The sequence below is a fragment of the Peromyscus maniculatus genome, chromosome 6, assembly GCF_049852395.1.
Source record: "Peromyscus maniculatus bairdii isolate BWxNUB_F1_BW_parent chromosome 6, HU_Pman_BW_mat_3.1, whole genome shotgun sequence".
Lineage (NCBI taxonomy): Eukaryota > Metazoa > Chordata > Mammalia > Rodentia > Cricetidae > Peromyscus > Peromyscus maniculatus.
In genome coordinates this window covers 95,599,113-95,618,664 of record NC_134857.1, presented here as the reverse complement: position 1 = coordinate 95,618,664, position 19,552 = coordinate 95,599,113, and the positions used below count along the sequence as shown (strand labels likewise).

General features: G+C 40.3%; 1 protein-coding gene across 3 annotated transcripts in view; it reads right to left on the bottom strand.

The window, feature by feature from the left end:
* Positions 1–13,487, bottom strand: part of Dph5 (diphthamide biosynthesis 5) — a 29,632-nt gene extending 16,145 nt beyond the window's left edge. The window contains exons 1-4 of one of the 3 annotated variants that reach the window (XM_042279787.2): positions 13,367–13,487; positions 12,912–13,069; positions 8,721–8,845; positions 1,064–1,172 (exon numbers count right to left, since the gene is read on the bottom strand). In XM_042279787.2, coding sequence (XP_042135721.1) covers positions 1,064–1,172; positions 8,721–8,845; positions 12,912–13,046 — 369 coding nt within the window. In that variant the 5' untranslated portion in view covers positions 13,047–13,069; positions 13,367–13,487. Of the gene's footprint in view, positions 1–1,063; positions 1,173–8,720; positions 8,846–12,911; positions 13,070–13,178 lie in introns of all 3 variants that reach the window. The other 2 variants (XM_006977816.4, XM_042279786.2) reach the window with 2 other exon arrangements.
* Positions 13,488–19,552: the final 6,065 nt, after the last annotated feature.

Sequence of the window (19,552 nt, the reverse complement as noted above, 5' to 3'; positions counted from 1 at the left end):
GCATGCATGTGGAACTCAGAAGACAACTTGCAGAAGTCAGCTTTCCTTCCACCATGTGGGTCCCAGAGTTCAAACTCAGGCTGTGAAGCTTGGAGGTAAGCCCTTTAACTTACTGAACAAGCTCATGGTACCAAATGTATCTTTTAAAAATTATCTATCCATAAGTGATGGATTTCAGCAAGAGAGATCAGGGAAGGTCTTATTTCATGCATTCTAAGGTGCATGTATTTTTCCTATTAAAATATAGAGACTCAGGGTATCACAAGCAGTATCTTAAAAAGCACTGCTGTGCCAGGAAGCGGTAGTGGTGCACGCTTCTAATCCCAGTACTGGGGAGGCAGAGGCAGGAGGAGCACTGTGAGTTTGAGGCCAGCCTGGTCTACAGAGTAAGTTCCAGGACAACCAAGCCTACACAGAGAAACCCTGTCCTGGAAAAAAAAAAAACAGCACCAGTGCCATGCAGGGATCACAGCTGCCATGAAGTATGCAAGTGTCAATATCAGAACATACATCACACTCGGACAGTGGGTACCAACAGCTTAAGAGAAAATCTTAGAAACAGCTCTCTGAGCGACAACTGTTGGAGTTAAAAATAACTAACTTTACACACCAGCACTTGGAACATGGCCTCAACGCCTTCAACACTGGCTTACAGCTCTGTATTCATTTAAGAAACACAGCATCACATGCTCTCAGTGAAAGAGAAAGGGATACTGTGTGGGAAACTCAGGCTCAACAGCACTGATTATATAAGGACTGTTTAGGAATAGTTAATGTAATTTGCTTCTTCCTTCCTTTTTTATGTATATATGAGATCGATATAAAGTTAAAATCATCTGTAACTAAATTTACATGGCCTGTTGAAAGAAGGGTTATAAGAAAGGAAAAATAATAATTAATTTATAGGAAAACATTACAAAAAACTTAGCATATGTTTCAAGACTACATTCTTAAAAATTAAGTTTTATCACACCTATATAAAATAACAATAAAATCAACTTGTAGCTTACAGGAAAATAGAACATTTTCCTACATCCCATCTAACACTTCCTTTGTACATTACCTGTAAACCACAGCAGCCTACAGCATTCATTATGGAGGCATTGTGAATGACTTGATAAGGGATTCCCAACTTTGTTGCTCTCAGGATAAGATCACTGTGTGTTGTGGCCCTGTCGTGAGAAAACAGGTTCAGTTAAGTGAATGACACTAATCTTCTATCCTAGCTCATGAATTCAAGTCAAAGAGTCAACTGTTCTTCCTCAAATTCTACGAGACACCTGCAGAGGTCTTTTATTCGGGCTTTTTAGGGATGCAGTATACATCTCCCGCATCCCTCACAAGATGTCATTCCAACTACAACACTAACACTGATTGAAGAAAGGAACTTGCTGTGTCCTGATGTCTGCTAAAGACATTTGGAAACTACAAACTCAGCAATTTGATTCTTGTCTCAGGGCTTCTTTAGACGAGTTTTAAGAAAATCTAGCTAGCCATTATTAATGAATACAACTGGCATTTCAATATGCACATCTACATATGAACAATGATCAAAATGACTTATCACCTCAGACATCATTTCCTTGTGTTCCCATATTCAAGAGTCTTCTCTACTACCTATTTATTTCAAAATACTCAACTGTCACCAATCATGGTTTTTACTAAATCATTAGACTGACTCCTGTCTCAGCCTCTCCTGTACCCAGGAACCATCTTCACTAGCCCCTTCCCCAGCACTCTCTCCAGGCTCTGGAAACAATTATCCTAATATCCCTTTTAGACATCACTGTTTAGTTTCCACATGTTAAGTGGGCCACTTGAAATGATGAAGTTTCTCCTTTATAGTTCTGGGGTACAACTAAACCAAATTCCTTACTTCTGCCCTATTTGGATTTGTCTTTGTATCTTAAAATTAAAATTGAAACACAGGACATAGCATGCTATCCTTCAATCTATTAAATTCTGCCTGACAGAATTCCACTTGGAGTTTACATCTGTGTGCAGTCTTTCTATTTATAGCTATTTTCTGTCTGGTTACTTACTGTATATACTTAGTGGGGGGGGGGTATGTATGTGTGTGTGTGTGTCCTATGCATGTTCTAACTCTTAACTTAAAAGTATGATTATAACTAGGTAGGCTGGGGGAGAAGAGAATATATGTAAATATAAACTGAATACTATGACATGTAATCTCACATCAATTTAGAAAGGCATTACTAAAGGTTCTTTTCATCTTGATAAAAATGCTAAGCCCTACTGGGGAAAGCAACATTAGCATGTTTGAGAAACTACTTACAAATAAGCAGAATCTGTCAACTGGTCAATGCATACCAAGCAGGAAGATCAAGGGCTTACACCCCATGAGGCAGCCAGCTACAGATTAAAACATGCCCACCAGGGAAGCCTGTTTTTAATCACACACAGAAAGTAGAACCAGTATGAAAAATTATTAGCAATTTGACTTACAGTGTTTAAAAAAATAACGAGAATGCTAGATTTCAAGAATGTTTTTAATACTACCTTGAACAGAATCTTCCTACTTAATATTTAAGTTCAAGGAAAAGTAAATTAGTTATTTGATGAAGGTGTTATTTTTTTTTTAATTTAAAAAGCTTTATGAGTGAGTTACTTAAATAGACAAAGAGAAAAACTGGTTTAAGATTGTATCACCATCACAAACTCATTTGAAATAATCAGACCAAATAACGCACATTACTATTTTCAAATGTAGGAACTGAGTTACCTAACCAGAAACAGTGAAGAAAATTTGCCTTAACAGCACACTTGTTATTTGGAATTCTTTTAAAGGCAATTTCAAAGAAAAGATGTAAAAAGGCTTACTTGATGGATTTACCCAAGTACACAAAGACAACTGTAACAGTGCTGCCGTGACATGGGGGTGGGGATGGGGGTTGGCTAGCAGTTAGGAAATTTACTGTTTCAAGGTACATGGTGAAAATTACAAACTCAAGAGCTATTAGAAGCATTGTAAGTTGAAAACTCATTTGGAAGTTGCTTTATTTGCTAGAAAGTGTCTGCACCTACAGATCTTTCCTTTGACCTTAAAACCTTGAAACAATCTACCACAAAGAGATAGTGAAAAATGTAGAGAAGTAGAAGAGAAAAGGGAACTGTATGTCAGGACCTATTTGTACAACAAGCTTTGCGTATGTTGGAGAAACAAGTTTTATTTGTATTGGAAAACAGAATAGACTATTGATGCTGATAGCATGTATGGACAGTTATTCAGTGCCAAGTGCTGACTAAAACATTACATGGAATGGGAATCATCAAATGGTCTACATTAAGACACAAAGAAGACAGGTAAATACAGATACACCTGCATGTGTGTTCCACTAAGGAAAAGGTACATGGCATGAAAATCAAAATTACACATTTAGTATACATGTTTATAGTAACAGTGCATGTTAAAATACAGAATGAATAATGAAACAGAAGCCTCACTAAAGAGTCTTTAATGATAACTCCTTCTGTAGAGGGCCAGAGATTGCCTGATACTTTTGTCTCCCATATGGTTAGGCCAAGTACTGATGCTGTATCATTTAGAATCAGTAAAATCTCCCTGTTGCTAATTTCTACTTCCATTTCAATAACTTGGATACAAGGGGAGTGGGGAGTTTATAGCTTTTAATTATCTCCTTGAAGGATGTAAGACTATGGGGGACAGTGATGAATAGCTATGATGGGGGTACAATACTGTGAATGTTCCTAAATTCAGTGATCTGTGTATATTAAGGTGAATTTTATGTTACATATATTTTATCACAGTTCAAAAATTACTGGAAAAAAAGAATTTAAGACTGCACATCTTAACTTCTTTTCATAGTTTTAAATTTTATTATTAAATTTTGTGAGCATAATATTTTGTGGGTGTGAGAGTGTGTGTGTATGTGTGTATGTGTGTGTGTGTGTGTGTGTGTGTGTGACATGTGCGCGCGCATGTCATGGCATAAATGCAGAGGTAAGAAGACAGACAGATCTGTGGGGTCAGTTCTCTTCTCCCACTCTATGTGGGTCCTGGGACTCAGACTCTGGATACCAGGCTTACACAACAAACATCTTATCTAAACCATCTTGCTAGTCATCTTTTCACATTTTATTCAAATAAGTAGGAAGATGCTTAAAATTAAACAGGAGACTTTCTTGTCATACATATTGCAATAAGAATTTTAATATCTTGTTGCACTTCCTGTTGTCCCTGGATTCCTCAGGTCACTCAACTTCTTCCTTTTTATGGACTGACTAGTGAGACATTTGAGTGCAGTTACATGCCTGCAGTCTCCGTTAGTGACTGAGAAAGCTGAGGCAGGAGGATCACTTGAGCCCAGGAATTCAAGGCTAGCCTGGGCAGCATAATGAGATCTCATCTTAAAAACAAAAATAAAAACTCGGAAACAAACAAACTTACTTAATTAATTAGATTTAATGACATATTTCCCACCATCCCATTTCCATCTACATCCCAGCAGGAATCCAGCAGTAGTCAAGACAGTTACAGTACTTGAACTTGAATCGAACACAAGGTTGGAGATGATCAGGCACTAAGACAGTGCAAATTAATTATCATTAGAGTTTCAACGGGAAAAAAAATAGTAAAATAGTTCCAAAGAATTTACAATTAGCAAGTGGGTATCACCTGGGAAGTAGGGGCCAGAGGACCAGGAGTTCAAGACTAGTTTAGGACACTGAGATTTCAATGCTAGCCTAAATTACAGGAGATTGTCTCAATCCAAACCAAAATAACACAAACAACAAAACCCAGAGGGCTGAGCAAGTACAGAGGGTAATACTGCAACACCACGTGAGAAATGCGCCACTGTCCGACTTAGTGCTAGGATAGCGGTCACAGCAGGAGCCGGGGAAAAGCAGAAACTAAAGAACAGACACAAAGTCACTCAGGTTTAGCAGGGAAGCCAACTACAGGAAGCCACTTCCTCTGCACATTCCTTTTCTTTACCTGGCACTCACCCCTTCCTCTCCGCTGCCCGTCCTATAGTCTCTTCTTCAGAATCCTACCCAGATCCAATTCAACACTCATGAACACCCAGCACCTACACACACATTCTTCTACTCGAATACTTAAGTCTTTCCAGCTTCTGTACAAGAAATGTTCACCTTTCCTAGGGCTTTCTTTGTAACTAGGCTGTCTTCTCTTTTGTCTCTCCTCTGGAGTGATCCTATTCATTCCTCTGGCTTTAAATAGTACCACATACCAATGACTTCAGGGCCAGAACAACCCAGTCCTTAAGTCAGCTCCTTCCTTCTTTTCCATGTCTACCACATCCATTCGGCATCTTCCTCCTAAGAATGTTCTCCACCAGTCTTTTCTTTCTTCCATCAGAAACATCTGTCTCCTTAAAGTCCACTCACACCAAGCAAGTCAAGTGGCTTTTAATAATGGAAAGAATTGTGATTTTCTTGCTTAAAAACCCTCCAAAGGTTTGTCACTGTATCTCAAATAGGATTCCCTGTCTCTCCAAAGTCTTAAAGATGGATGGCTCCTGCCTACCTCCATAACACCTTCTCATACCCTCTTCCTCATCATGCTCCAGTCACTATGGCCTTTAGTGCCTTAACCAGTCTTTCTGTCTGCTCTGCTTGGAATGACCTGCCTCCTAACCCCATTTCAGTCACTTGCTTAAGTATAACCTCCCCAAAAAAGGCTCTTCCATATACCTCTGCATAAGTCTCCCTCTATTTCTTTCCCCACTTTACAGACTTCCCAAAATTTCATTTTTTTTCTTTTTCTGTGATTACTGTTGGTCTCTCCCATCAACCATAAATCCATATCTTGCCAACTCAGTAAGTGGGAGTGCCTATCCCAAGAGATGTAGGAAAGGTATTTAGGTGAACAGATAACTGCCAGTTCAAAATATGCTTGCCGTGAGGGCTGGAGAGATGGCTCAGAGGTTAAGAGCACCGACTGCTCTTCCAGAGGTCCTGAGTTCAATTCCCAGCACCCACATGGTAGCTTACAACCATCTGTAATGAGATCTGATGCCCTCTTCTGTATACATAATAAATAAATAAATAAATCTAAAAAAAAAAAAAAAAAAACAAAAAAAAAACATTAGCCCGGGCAGTGGTGGCGCACGCCTTTAATCCCAGCACTCGGGAGGCAGAGCCAGGCGGATCGCTGTGAGTCTGAGGCCAGCCTGGGCTACCAAGTGAGCTCCAGGAAAGGCGCAAAACTACGCAGAGAAACCCTGTCTCGAAAAAACCAAAAAAAAAAAAAAAACATTAAAAAAAAATATGCTTGTCTTTCTTTGCTGACTTGAGGTAAGCTAGCACAAAATTCTTCAATTAATATTTTATTAGCAGCAACTGTATGCCAACTATTATGAATGAAATTAGAGAGCTAGAGACATAAAGAACACTGTACTTATCCACAGGAATACCAAAGACACACAGTTATTTTAAAAGTTGTGAGGAACTATATGAAGGCTAGCACAGTGAGGGTCTAAATATAAAGTGTCCCCCAAAAAGGCTCATGTACTGTGTCTTGTTCCCCAGCTGGGGCTATCTGGGAGGTTCTGAACACTTCGAGAAGTAGGACCTACCTAAAGGCAGATGGCTAGGGGCAGGTCCTTGGGGGCATCTTGTCTCTGGCCACTTCTTGCATCTGCCTCTTTCTCCCTCAGCTTCCTGTCTGGCATGGGATGACCAAGCTCCTCTATCACATGCTACCTCTGCCATGATGGCAGTGCATGGGGCCAAGCAACCCCAGTGTGAACCCCCTGAAACCAGTAACCATAGTGACTCTTTCGTCAGGGGTTGTCAGTTGTTCTCTCAGGGACTTGAATCACATCTACATAAGTTACTCATACAACCGTTGACAATCATCTCCCCTTGTCAAGTGGAGCTACCACTTCAGGCTGGCGTGACAAAGGACATGGAGAGGCGTGAGCTGACAGATGCAGAGGCCTCTGACAGACACAGGGGAGGAGGAAGCTTGAACTAAGGGGTCAGAGTGGAAAACTATGATGGAATGAGTTGGCTGGCATGAGTGTGGTCTCAATACAAGACCGGCAGGGCACAGACTTGAAGAGCAGGTTGGCAAGTCTTAAATATCTGGCTAACCGTGGGGCCTCTACAGTTCTCAGCTGAGGTCTCTAAACTGTTAGGGTTTTACACACACCAACTTGACCACAACATGGGCAATGAGTTAAAAGTCTGTGTAAGTCTGTATGAAGACCAGGCAAAGGGGACAGAATGTATTGACCTGGTTAAAATAATGGTATTAAAAGTGAAATTTTAAAAAAGAAAGGATATGAAAAAATTGGCCAATAAATAAATAAGTAGCCAATTGTAGTGTTCCTCAAAATATGGTGAAAACTTTTTTTTGGTTACAATCTTATGGAATAAGTTTCTTAAAGTATGATAAAAATTAACTATTTGAAAATAAAATATAAAATAAGACAACATAAAGTATAAACCCCATTTTTTAAACTACATTTAGTAGATAACCAATTTTCCTTTTTAAGTAGCTATACTAGTTTCTAATGCTTGACCTCAATTTCTCTACTTATCATCTGAACTAGCAAGTCTGCAGACATGTACAAGTCTAGAAGCCTCACTTTGAGCAGCAATTTTATTGTATAGAACAGACACTGTCAGTGACTAAGACTGCCCATCAGGTGACTGTAACAACTGTGGTGCCACCATGTTAGGGGGTCTGGGTCGAGGGTTCCCTACAGAAGACACATGTTTTAGATAGTCAGTGTGTTAGTGAGAAAACTCTATATAAAAGAAGACATTTGGTGGTAAGATTTTTTTTTTTTATTTTCCTTATTTCATTTAACTATCCTATTGCTAAAAAGAGAAAAAAGGTACCATGAAATTTGAAGAAGCCTTAATTTTATACAAAACAATGTCAGGCAAGGGTTAAAACAATTTAAATATTTTATACTATGTGATTACCCAATATAATTTGCAATCAAATATAATAATGATAGAGACTCTCTGGCCCTGCATACTAACATAAATTATTTTCTTTATGACAGTCACATCCACATGTAACTCCATTGTTTTGAGAAATATCCTTGATGGTGGACCCAGAGTGATTTAATTGTCCTTATGTTCCTCAAATCTGTGACATAAATCTTGGGTCACCAGCTGTAGACAAAGACCTCTTGTGTTTGGCTTGACACTAGAGATTGATGAGGCTTGACTAGACAAGTAGAAACCCATCTTCTTGGTAATGAGGAGGAGCAGTGCTCCCAATGGGGATGAGACAGTGAAATCGGAGGCTTGACAAATGGTAAACTCAAGGCAAGTAAGTGACAGCATTATTGCCAAATATTAGATTATTCAAAAAGAAGAGGGGGGAGAGGTCTAGAACAAAAGAAGCCAAAGATGTGTGCAATTATCACAGCAAATGGCAGACATGACTTTTGATAGCGTAGTGCCTTATTTAATCATGACACACTAGTTAAAGGTATTTGATGCCTTGTATAACCTTGCACAAACACAAAAGCATCAAAGAAATAAATGTTAGTGTTGACACTTGTGAAGGTAGTAATACTTAGTGATGACATCTTTATCAAGTACATTTTCTTCATTCATCTTCAAACAACCAAAAAATTAAATACAAAACCAGATAGAACTCAGGTAAACTGATCAGGACCTAACAAGGAAAGTTTTAAACAGAATAATCATTGCTGATAAATACATAACTCACAATGTCTATTTTGACTTACCCAAATGGATCACCAACCACAAGGAATGCAACATCGCTGACATCAGCATCCTTCAAAATATTATCTGCTTCTTGTTCCACTTCTTCCCTGTCAGCAAGAATCAATTTTCTTCCATAAAACTCTTCCTGGAGATTTTAGTAGGATATCAAAATATCAAAATGAGAGAGAGCAGGTGAGTTCAACACACACAGACACTGAAGAACAACCTTTGTCTAGAACTAGGTGCAAATCTTGGCAACCATCCAAACACAGATCATTCAGTATACCTCTTCAGTGAGCCAGAACTCCATATCATGATGCAATTAAACTCTGTCTTTGGGGCTATCATCATATCCCTAGAGAAAGCAGACCTCTTAACATCTGAGGCCTCTAAATGTGTGTCTAATAGACCAGGCAGAACACCAAAGGGTGAACAGAGACTATGTATTCATGAGCTCTATTCCTGAAACATGAAAATATGGAATACATTAACGATAATGATACATGGTAGTGCAGATGTTTCACCCGATTTCTATAGGAGCATTTGTGGTATGCTGACTAAAATAAAAGACCACGTCAATAGGAAATGACAGAAAATTATGATTTAGCTGTTCACAAAAAAAAAAAAAAAAAAAAAAAAAAAAAATGAACAGTCCTACATAATTACAGGAAAAGAAATGAATTTAAATACACAGGACATTTCCATCCAAGCTACGTTGTCAATTAATTTCCTGAAGGTCAGTTCTAGAGAAGAAACCCAGAAGAGTGAGCCAGTGAACTAGTGGTCACATGATACTGGCTAATGATAGTATACAAGATCATGAATCTTATAGCTGAGTTTCTGTGCAATTCAAAAATGGAAGAGGATGAAGAAAATGTATTCCTTCATATTGAGAAGTCTGAGTTATTAAAAGTTACAGGGACTGCTAGAGTAGAAGTAGTAGTACCCAGTATTTCAAAGAAGTACTTGAACAAACAATTAAGCATCCAAAAGCAAATGCTACAATTCCAAATGTGGTAAGTATTCTCTAATACTTAGCTCTCAATAATTTGTGCTTACACAGATTTTAAAAATGTATTCTTTATTTTCACTTTTACTTTGTACCTTTTTCTTATTCATTAATCTTTACATGTTTAACTTTGATTTTAGGAACCAGAAAACTTACAGTCACAGGCCAATTACACCCACAGATCTAAGAGAACACATATGGTAACTAGACACCATGGCAAAAACTGGTCTTCACTGAACTAACGTTTCCCAAAAACAACCAAGAAGCCACATGCCACCAGTGTCGTGCTAACGGTTATCCTATCTCCTACGTGTGGAGGTCAGAGGGCAACTGGAAGGAGCTGGCTCTCTCTTTTTATCATGTAGGTTCCAGGGTCAGATTTATATTATAGGTTTCCAGAGTGCTGATTTAGATAAAACCTCTTCAGCTATTTCTAGACATATTATAGTTTCTTCCTTCTACTACTTTTATAAATTACTACTGAAGCCTTTCATTAAGTTTTCTTAAGTATAATGCAGACAGAACCATGAACCACTTATAACAAAGACTACATTGCTTATACATCTTTATATAATACACAGATACATTCAACCAATAAGTATGTAAGAGTTAATGTATCAAGAGAAATTGCCTAGAGAAAGCTTAAGTTGCAAATGCCCAAACTAATACTCTTACCCAGATTGGCTGTCTCTGAATTTCCTTTGGAGACTATATTACTACTACTACCATCTGGCAGTTTGAAAACAACAGTGATTAATGGAAGAACAGGCAAACTTTGGAATTTATTCAGCAACACTTGTATGTGCCTTTTATAAAATCTTGACTGGTTGATTATTAGTAAGTAGGAAGCATATGTTCATTACAGAAAATGAAATTACCTATTTGATCACTGTGATAAAATTATCTATAGTTGTAACCAGACTTTATATAATTATATAGGTAATAGTCAACAATTTCTAAAAATCAGTTTGTTTTAACAAGAAAACATAAAACTGAAGTGGGGAAAAGGAGGACAGAAGAATGTGATCGAAGAGAAAGAGGCTCGACAGTTTTTCTGGAAATACAAGGCATGAACTTACAAATGACTGACTTAAGGTAGATGGTATCGTGGGGCAAGCACTCAGGGAAGAATAGGAACTAAGCCTGGAGAAGGACAGGAAGAGAATACTGAAAGAACTTTGTAAGAGGGTAGGATCTGGGCCAAGCCATTTTGCTCAATGGAACTTCTCTGTTAGTGCCTCCTGAAGTTATTCCTGCGTAGTTATTACCCATTGCTAAAACTGCAGAGACAGTATGAAAGTCTGGAGCAGCAGTTCTCAAGCCAAAGGTGCTCATACTTTGTACCCTGCCTGTGTCACTGCCTGGGTGACACTGGACAGCTTTTGGAATGTCTGTATGCCTATCAAACGTGAACGGTAACCATAGAGCACTGGGTATTGTAGCTCTGTGGTAGAGAGCTTGTGGAACATGTGAGAGACACCGGGTTCAATTCTTGGCACTATAAAGAAAATAAACAAAATGAAGCAAAATAAATGCCCTATAATTATTAACACTTATTACTATGAAATAACAGGTATTCTAGCACCTTAAAAAATACACATTAAGCTGGGCGTAGTGGCGCACGCCTTTAACCCCAGCACTGGGAGGCAGAGGCAGGCGGATCTCTGTGAGTTCCAGGCCAAGCCTGGGCTACAGAGTGAGTTCCAAGAAAGGCGCAAAGCTACACAGAGAAACCCTTGCTCAAAAAAAACCAAAAAAAAAAAAAAAAAAAAAGAAAAGAAAAGAAAAGAAAAAAAAATACACATACTTACAAGTAGGGTCAGACCAAAGCCCTGATTATCACTAAAATAACTACAAATATGTTTTGGGGGACAACAAAAAAACTTTGAAAATTAATACTTTACTAGCGTTTATAATTTATTTATAAAGCATTTTCACATACACCTTAATAAAACACTACATACCTCCCAATTGGTTATTTCTCTTTGACAAATGAAGAGAGAAGTTTGGCAATGTATCCACTAACAACTAAAATATCCGAGAACCTTGTGCTGGGCACTGTTTTAGGAGCCTAGAAGGCAGCCACTTCTGAGGTCAATTCATACAGCAAGAAATGAAAAGTAAAGGAATTGTCCAAGGACGTGTCACAAGGCAAAACCAAGCTATATCCCATTTTCCCCCTAAAGCTATTGTCCAGTACCTTATTCTATTAACCTGTTTGTTCTCTCAGATGGTTTTAAACTCGTTATGGCTTTTGATTACTGAGGGTGACACAGTTCTGTTATCTTGAAGTTAAGAGTAAAAACCAGTGATCGTGGCCAGCAAGTCAAAGCTGGGCATTCAACGCTGTTTTTATTGTAATGCATGGCCAATTCAAGAACAAGCCTTAATTTAGTCTTCAAAATTTTAAAGTAACTCTGCAACCTTCAGAATTCTCTGGTGAATCCGGGAGGAATGACCAGAAATTCCGTGGCTCACACTTTTACTCAGAAGACGTGACAATCTAAAAAAATCCTTCCCTTCCTCCCACAACACACCCATCAGCCCTTTACCTCAATATACGTTCCACTTTGAGTTTGACAATCAACCAGAAACTGACCCTTCTGCTCATATTTATTATTTACATAGTTAGCCTTAATGAGAGCCTTATCAAGGTATAGAACGCACTAATAAATCCTCTGGATACTTAGTCTGGGGCTTACACATGTGGGAATGCCAGCCTTCCTGGGAGACTATAAGTAAGATCTCTTTGGATATGTTGCAGACAGAAAGGCTATCACCACCGTTCCCAGTGGAAATACTTCAAAGGAGGAAGCTTTCAGATTGCTCGCTGACTGTATAACCAACTCATTAAGGCTGTGGCAGCACCTCATTAGCACTCAACTCAGAAAGGATTTCTTGGCTAGCTCATGAAATAACAGATTCTGATAACTATCCCCAAGAGTGTAAAATAACTTTCCTTTTTTTTTTTATTTACTGGAGAAAGCCACACAAAATTAGACTTGTAAAGCAGGACAAACCACCGTTTCATTTCCCAAGTCACCGTGCTAGTGTATGAGTGCGTTTTTGTTCTCCCAAAGCCAGGGTGTGTGTTTTAAAGGGTCTAAAAAAGCAGACGCGTAGACTCCGTGCAGTCTAGTGTATGAGCATCAGATGCTAGCTAGGGTTCTTCCCCAGAGGCCTGGGGGCTTGAATCACGTACCAGGGCTTCCTTCCCTACAGTCAGGACTGAGGTGTAGGCTTCCAGATACACTCGACTGCAGCGCCTCACAACTTCCAGGCCCTTGACTGTGATGTCCTTGGCATCTCCCAGGCCCAAGCCGATCAGGTAAAGCATTTCGATCTCCAGGGACAGGGAGACTGCAGGGCGAAGGGAACAACAACAACAAAACGTCAGCTAACACCGGGGGCCTAAAGTTCTAGGGAGGAAGGTAAAAATCAACACTGCTGCTGGGGCACGGGACCGCACCGCACGTGACGCCTGAGACCCTGCTATCATGCACACTCTTAGAAACGACTGGAATGACTGTTCCACATGAAGCTGGATCCAATTACCCGCTTAGGGACCCGTAGGTGCTTCGCTAACGCCCCTCAAAGCCTCACTGCAGCGACTCTGCGACCGCAGCTCCCAAAACCACGCGCCCAGCAGGGACAGACCTTCCGGGTCTCACCGACGGCGCCGTAAAGCGCGGGGCCCTTTCCAGCACTTTACGACTGGCGGGAAGGGAGGAGGCAGGCCGCCCCCGGAGCTGGCCACCGCTTCCCGCCAAAGGCTGGGACGGATCGGTGCAAGCTGGGGCAGGGGTCAGAGGTCGGGAAGGCGCCCCGCTGTGCGCCTGGAAAGGAGCCGGCGAGCCCACGCTCCGCTCCGCTCCCGGCGAGCCGGGGCTCGAACATCCCCGGGGGCGTTCTGGCCGGAGGCAGTAGTTCCCCAAAAGCCCCGGGGACGCAGGCTCGCCGGGGCGACCTCCCTAAGTGACCCCGCGCTGGCGCGGATGCGAACCCCGGCTCTGCCGTGGATCTGCTGTGGCTCATCCAGCGGTCCCCCTGGAGAGCCGACAGGTTGACGAGCGAGCCCCGCCGACTGTGGTTGTGAGTTCCCACGGGGGAAGGCAGTGACTCCTTCTCGAGGTTTGTTCCCAGCATCTGATGCCGGAATGCCCCCCAGGGCATCCGCAATCGAGAATGACCTTTGAAGAGTGCTCAAGGGATGACTAAGTACAAGTGTGATGACATATGCGGATGAAAAATGTCAGCACGAAGCCCGTTGCTTAGTATGCTAACAAAAGGGTAATTTTAAAAAAAAAAGAAAGAAAAAAAGTAACGCCGTGGCGGAGGGGAGGTGGTGGGCATAACAGGAAAAAAGAAAAAGTGCTTCGGACCTCTCAGCGACTGTTGCTGAGATTCTTATAAAGGGACTGGTTAGTTACGCGCAGTTCCACTAAGGGAAAAGTGTGGGCTGAAGACGCTCTTAAGTTCACTGGTCACTTCATCCAAGTTGGAAAGACAGTTTGCTTGTCTTGGTACACAGTGCTGGCTGTTCAGCTATCTCTGGATGGCTTCAGTGCGGTGTGCCCTCTTGCCCAGCCCTGCTTCCCTAAGCCTGGCCTTTTACCAGGTTTGACCTCTGCACTTCCCATCCTGTAAGCCCTTCTAAGCTGGTTCTCTCTGTTCCAAGTACATTGATTTATTCTGTGCACCATATTAAAACACGCACGCACGCGCACACACATGCCTCTTAAAATATCATGGGTGTAAATAGAATGACCTAAAATTAGAAGAAAACACAGGGGGGAAATCTGTGACCTGTTTAGGCAAAGATTTCTTAGGTATGACATCAAAGACATGGTAAAGAGAGAGGAAACAAAAAACTTGTGCTTTAATAAAATAAAAACGCCCCGCAAAGGACGAAAGTCATACACCAAGAGAAAAGTGTTTGCACACCAGAAATCCAAGAAAGGACTTATGCAAAATGAAACAATCAAACAAACAAACAAAAAAAAAAAAAAACACCACTCAAAATGCAAAAAGCAAGGCCAGCAAGATGGCTCGGCCAGTAAAGGAACTTGTTCCACATGTCTGACAGCCTGAGTTTGATCCCTGGAACCCAATTAAGGGTGGAAGAAAAGCAGCTCTACAGTTATCCCCTGCCCTCTGAAGGCCTGTACCATGCCCACCTCCCCACCCCCCCCTCCCCCACACCACATACACATACAACCTAAACCAAAGATGAATTAAAATGCAATGAATTGTTAAATGCGATAAAAAAAGCTCAACATGAAAAAAATGGGCAAAAGATTCTGAATGACACCAAATAAGATATGCCAATATCAGATAAGCATTTTAAAATGTTTCTAAACATAATTAAACACTGGGGATATACTTTGGAAAATTCTTTTTAGATTTCTTAGAAATTCTTTTTTTTTTTTTTTTTATGTATGCATGTTAGTTGCCTGCATGTATGTCTGTGTACCATGTATGTTCCTGGTGCCCATGAAGGTCAGAAGAGGATGTCAGAATCCCTGAACCTGGCGTTACAGATGGTTAGAAGCCACCATGTTATTGCTGGGAATCAAACCCCAGATAACCCAGAAACCTATCCAGTCCAGTACATCCAGAGCTGAATGCATCATCTTCTCCACCTGCTTGGTGTTTTTCTCTGTATTATGTATGTTGGTTGGGATAAGGTTGACATTCACCCAAGCCAGATATTAGTTACCCCCCACATGCAGTGCCATGTCTGGTCCTTCTCAGAAACCATAATTACATTACTATCACTGTGGTGGTTCAGGTCTTCATTCCATTACTCTGTTATCTAGCCATCTTGTCCCCTTCAAATTTATCCTCACAGGAACCAACCAAGGCGTTCTAGTAAAGATACAATCTAAAAATGGCATCCCCTTTCTAAAAAAGTCTTTGGAAAGCCAAGAAAAATCCCAAACTCCTTTACATATCCCCAAGATTATCTATGGGATGTTCAGTGCCTCCCTCCCTAGCCTCCTTACATGCTGTGTACCATGAGCTTTGTTCAGTGACACTGGCCCACCTGTAGTTCCATGTCCAAGCCATGTGCACTTTGCTGTCACCTCAGCATGGAATCCTGTCTTCTGTCTCCAGCCTAGATCACCACTAGTCATCCTCTACACTTAGGCACTCTCCCCAGAGGGATCTCTAAGCCTCTAAGTAAAGGGGTCTTCCCCATTACAACTCTGTGTCTATAAATGAGTTAAGTTTTTTTAAAAATTGCCTGCCTGTATAGGCCCCATGCCCAAGCAGTAGATGGCCAACCCAAAACAAACTCAATGGTGTGTTTGCAGATATGTGTCTCAAATTGCTTTGCTTGGGCATTTTTTTTTTAAATCTTACTATCTTTTTTACTTGTATATAATAGTTTCTAGTTTTGTGTTATTATGGGTTTTGTTTTTGTGTCTGTGGGTTTCTTGTGCTTTTTCACTTTTAAAATTCTGTTTTGTTTGCTTTTTTATTTGCCTGTTTGTTTTCTAAGGAAAGAAAGAAGGCATGGAGTTGGAGTGGGGGTTGGCAGGAAGGATCTGGAAGGAGATGGGAGAGGGGAAACCGTAGAATATATTGAATGAATGTTCCGTGAAAAAAATATAAATAAATAAAATTGCCTTCCTGTATTTCTTCTTCATTAAAATAAATTTCATGAAGTCAGTGACTTGTCCTGCTCATATCCTCTTCTCTAGGCTTAGCATTGTGCATGCCATAGTAGGTTCACAGTGAGTGTGTATTTATAGGTCATTATGGATCCATTAGTAGTCAAGAAATTTCTTTCAAAGTTACACTTCCTGTTTTATGCAATGCAGGTGTGTGATATGTTCAAAATGACTGCCAGAAAGTCACTGGTAGAACTTCAGACATGAGCATGTCTTGTTCATACCTCTTCAGGAAGCTATTTGTGTTGAAAGGCTTATGATACATATCATACATACTTCATATGCACATGGTGGAAAGGTCAGCAAAGTTCTGATCATTTTTTAAATGTCCTGGTCATTTTTAATGACTTTTTAGATTTTACTGAATGCTTTCTTGTTGACTCATAATAAGTGGATATAGCCAAAAAGAGTAGTTTCCTGGGGGTCAAAAAGAAGAAAAGCTGTGGCAATCTTTCCCCTCTTCAACTTAACAGATAAAAGCAGCAAACCTTGCCTAGTCTGTTTTTGCAGAACCATTCTGTGGAGGTTGCCTGTTTCTCCTTCACTGTTACAAACAGCTTTCAAATAGGATTGCTTCTCACCCCCACCACCCAGCAACTTATTAGGGAACCCTATAAACTTAGGAAAGTTGAAACAGTTTTACAGTGAGCCTCCACAGCTTCCTAGATTTGCAGCTCTTAGGAGGTCACACTGCCTTTGCTTCAGAATACATTTCCCCATCTAGCTGGACATCAGCCGATCTTCCCTTTTGATACATTTCCAAGGGCCTATCATTTCTTCCCCCTAGTCCAAGCTGAGCTTTGAATATTTTCCATTAAGACAGCTGCTTTTTCTTAGCATATGTTGCTGTTTCATTTTAACAATAATGACAGCAGTTAGAATGCAGACAAATTTCATTATTAGAGCAAATTGCGAGTCTTGTACAACAGAAAGAGTGTAATGGTTATAGGGAATGATAACTCCAGGACTGAAGAAAGATGGGAGAAGGTCCTTTTTTAACTTAATGACAAGGATGGAGCCTGAGGACTTTTCTACTTCATGTTCCTTCTTTCAGGAAAATAGCAAATCCTTCCTGAGGGCGAACATTTTTCTTTTTTCTTTTTGAGATATCATTAAGATATTTTCATTCCCGTTGGCAGTAACTCAGCTTTAGTGTCTTCCCTGAGAGGAACCCTTCCCCATCTTCTGGTGGTAGCCACAGAATGCAGCCTGCAGATGCACCCTGTCACAGCAAGTTATTCCGTGTGGCTTTCCCACTCCTCTATCATCAGCATCACAGGCTACTTTTATTTTAAAGCAATAACATAGCTGAGATGCTTCATTACATCATGGACAAATTGTAATTACCGTACATCTAAAAGAAGCCATCCTTCAGTTTTCCTATTCGAGCTTGTTTCCCTGTTGAAAAGAACCCGTCAGGGGACTGACTAAACTCCATCTGACCTTATTGTGAATAGAGAATATTATTTTACTCTGACGCTGGCCTTTTAACCTACATGCTCCCACAGATTGCCTTTGTTAGAGGAGATCTTCATTAATATTCGGAGAGTCTGGAGACCTTGAATTGATTTATCGTCACTATTTTCCTACAAATAGGTGGTAATTAAAGATAACACTCCTCTAGAGGAGACTATATTTACTAAGCTCAAAAAAAAAAAAAAAAAAAAAAGACTTGCTGTTCCTTTATTGTGTATTGATTTACTTAGGGAAAGAACACTTTTTTATTTGCCCAGTGACTTTATATATTCCTTATATGGTCATATAAAGTACACATGTAGAAGAAAGAAAAGAGCAAATCTGGAGTTATTTTCTGTGAAATATAAGGAAAAAGTTATTTTCAGTAATCTTGGCTCAATAGGTTGAGAGTAACCAGGAGAAAGGAGTCACCTAAAGTCCTATGTATTTTTATGTAAAGTATATGTATGTACATGGTGCACACACATACAACACGGGCAAAACACTCATGCACATAAAAATAAAACAAATGTTTAAAAGAAAAGAAAAATATAACAATAACACAATCATGGATTTTGAGTGAAAGGGAGGGTATTCCCTACAAAATCATGGCTAATTTATATGCATTTAATGCAAGCAGACACTACATAGTTTTAAAGCACAAAGCCAAATTATCTATCCCTGCTTATTACTTTTTTTAGCATAGATGTTTGAAGGAACTACCAACTATCAAATGACTTAGAAATAAATAGCTAATACACACACAGGTAGAGGGGATGGGGGAAGAGGAACATCTCTGGAAGCCACCATGTGGTCATGGTGTTTTCTCACAGCAATAGAAAAGTAACTAAGACAGAAGTTGGTACTAGGGAGTAGCCTGTTGCCGTAACAGTCCTGACCATGCTGGTTTGGGAAAGAGTGTGGAAGACTTTGGACTAAGGAGGTGGTTGGATGCTTTAAGTGGAACTTAATAGACCATCCTCTTAGGAGACTGGAAGACATTAGTGATGAGAGCAATGTGGACTGTGGACACGTTCAACTCAAGAGGTTTCAGAGGGGAGATATATTAGCAACTGGACTATAGACCAGTCTTGTGATATTTTGGCAAAGACTGGTTGCTCTTTGCCCCTCTCCTAAGAGTCTGTCTGATGCTATATTGGAGAGTTTGGAGCTAATTTCATCGCCAGAGGAGATTTTAAGGCAGCATTGACTTTGGCTTGGTTACTAGTGATTACTCTTAGGTAGGTCTATAATGAAGAAGAGAAAGCAGGGCAAGAAGAAATACAAAAGATACAGTTTGAGGAGAAAAAGGACACCAGGGAATGTAATGTTGGAGCCAAGACTTGTGCTGGCACAGATAAGGAAAGCCCATATTCAAAAAGTAATAATGGAAGTGGTGCCCCCAGGGCAAGATTCCACCCAGCTGAACCAGCTATTTGTGAAAGGAAAAAGCCTGAGGGGTTTTCTGGTCCTAAAAAAAACAACACCACAAATTAAAATTTAGGCAAATGTAATTCAAGGAGAGGGGTAGTTTCCTTCCCAAGCCGGCAGCATTGGCTATGTGGTTCTGGCTTTAGGGTCAGAAGGACACAGGAGTAAAGGGTTTTGATACTGAGGCCACATGAGTGCCTGGGAAGGGAATCCTTGGTAGGAGAGGCCGTTGCCTGAAGCTGTGGAAGTGAAGCCTGGATTTCACTGGAGACACCAAGAT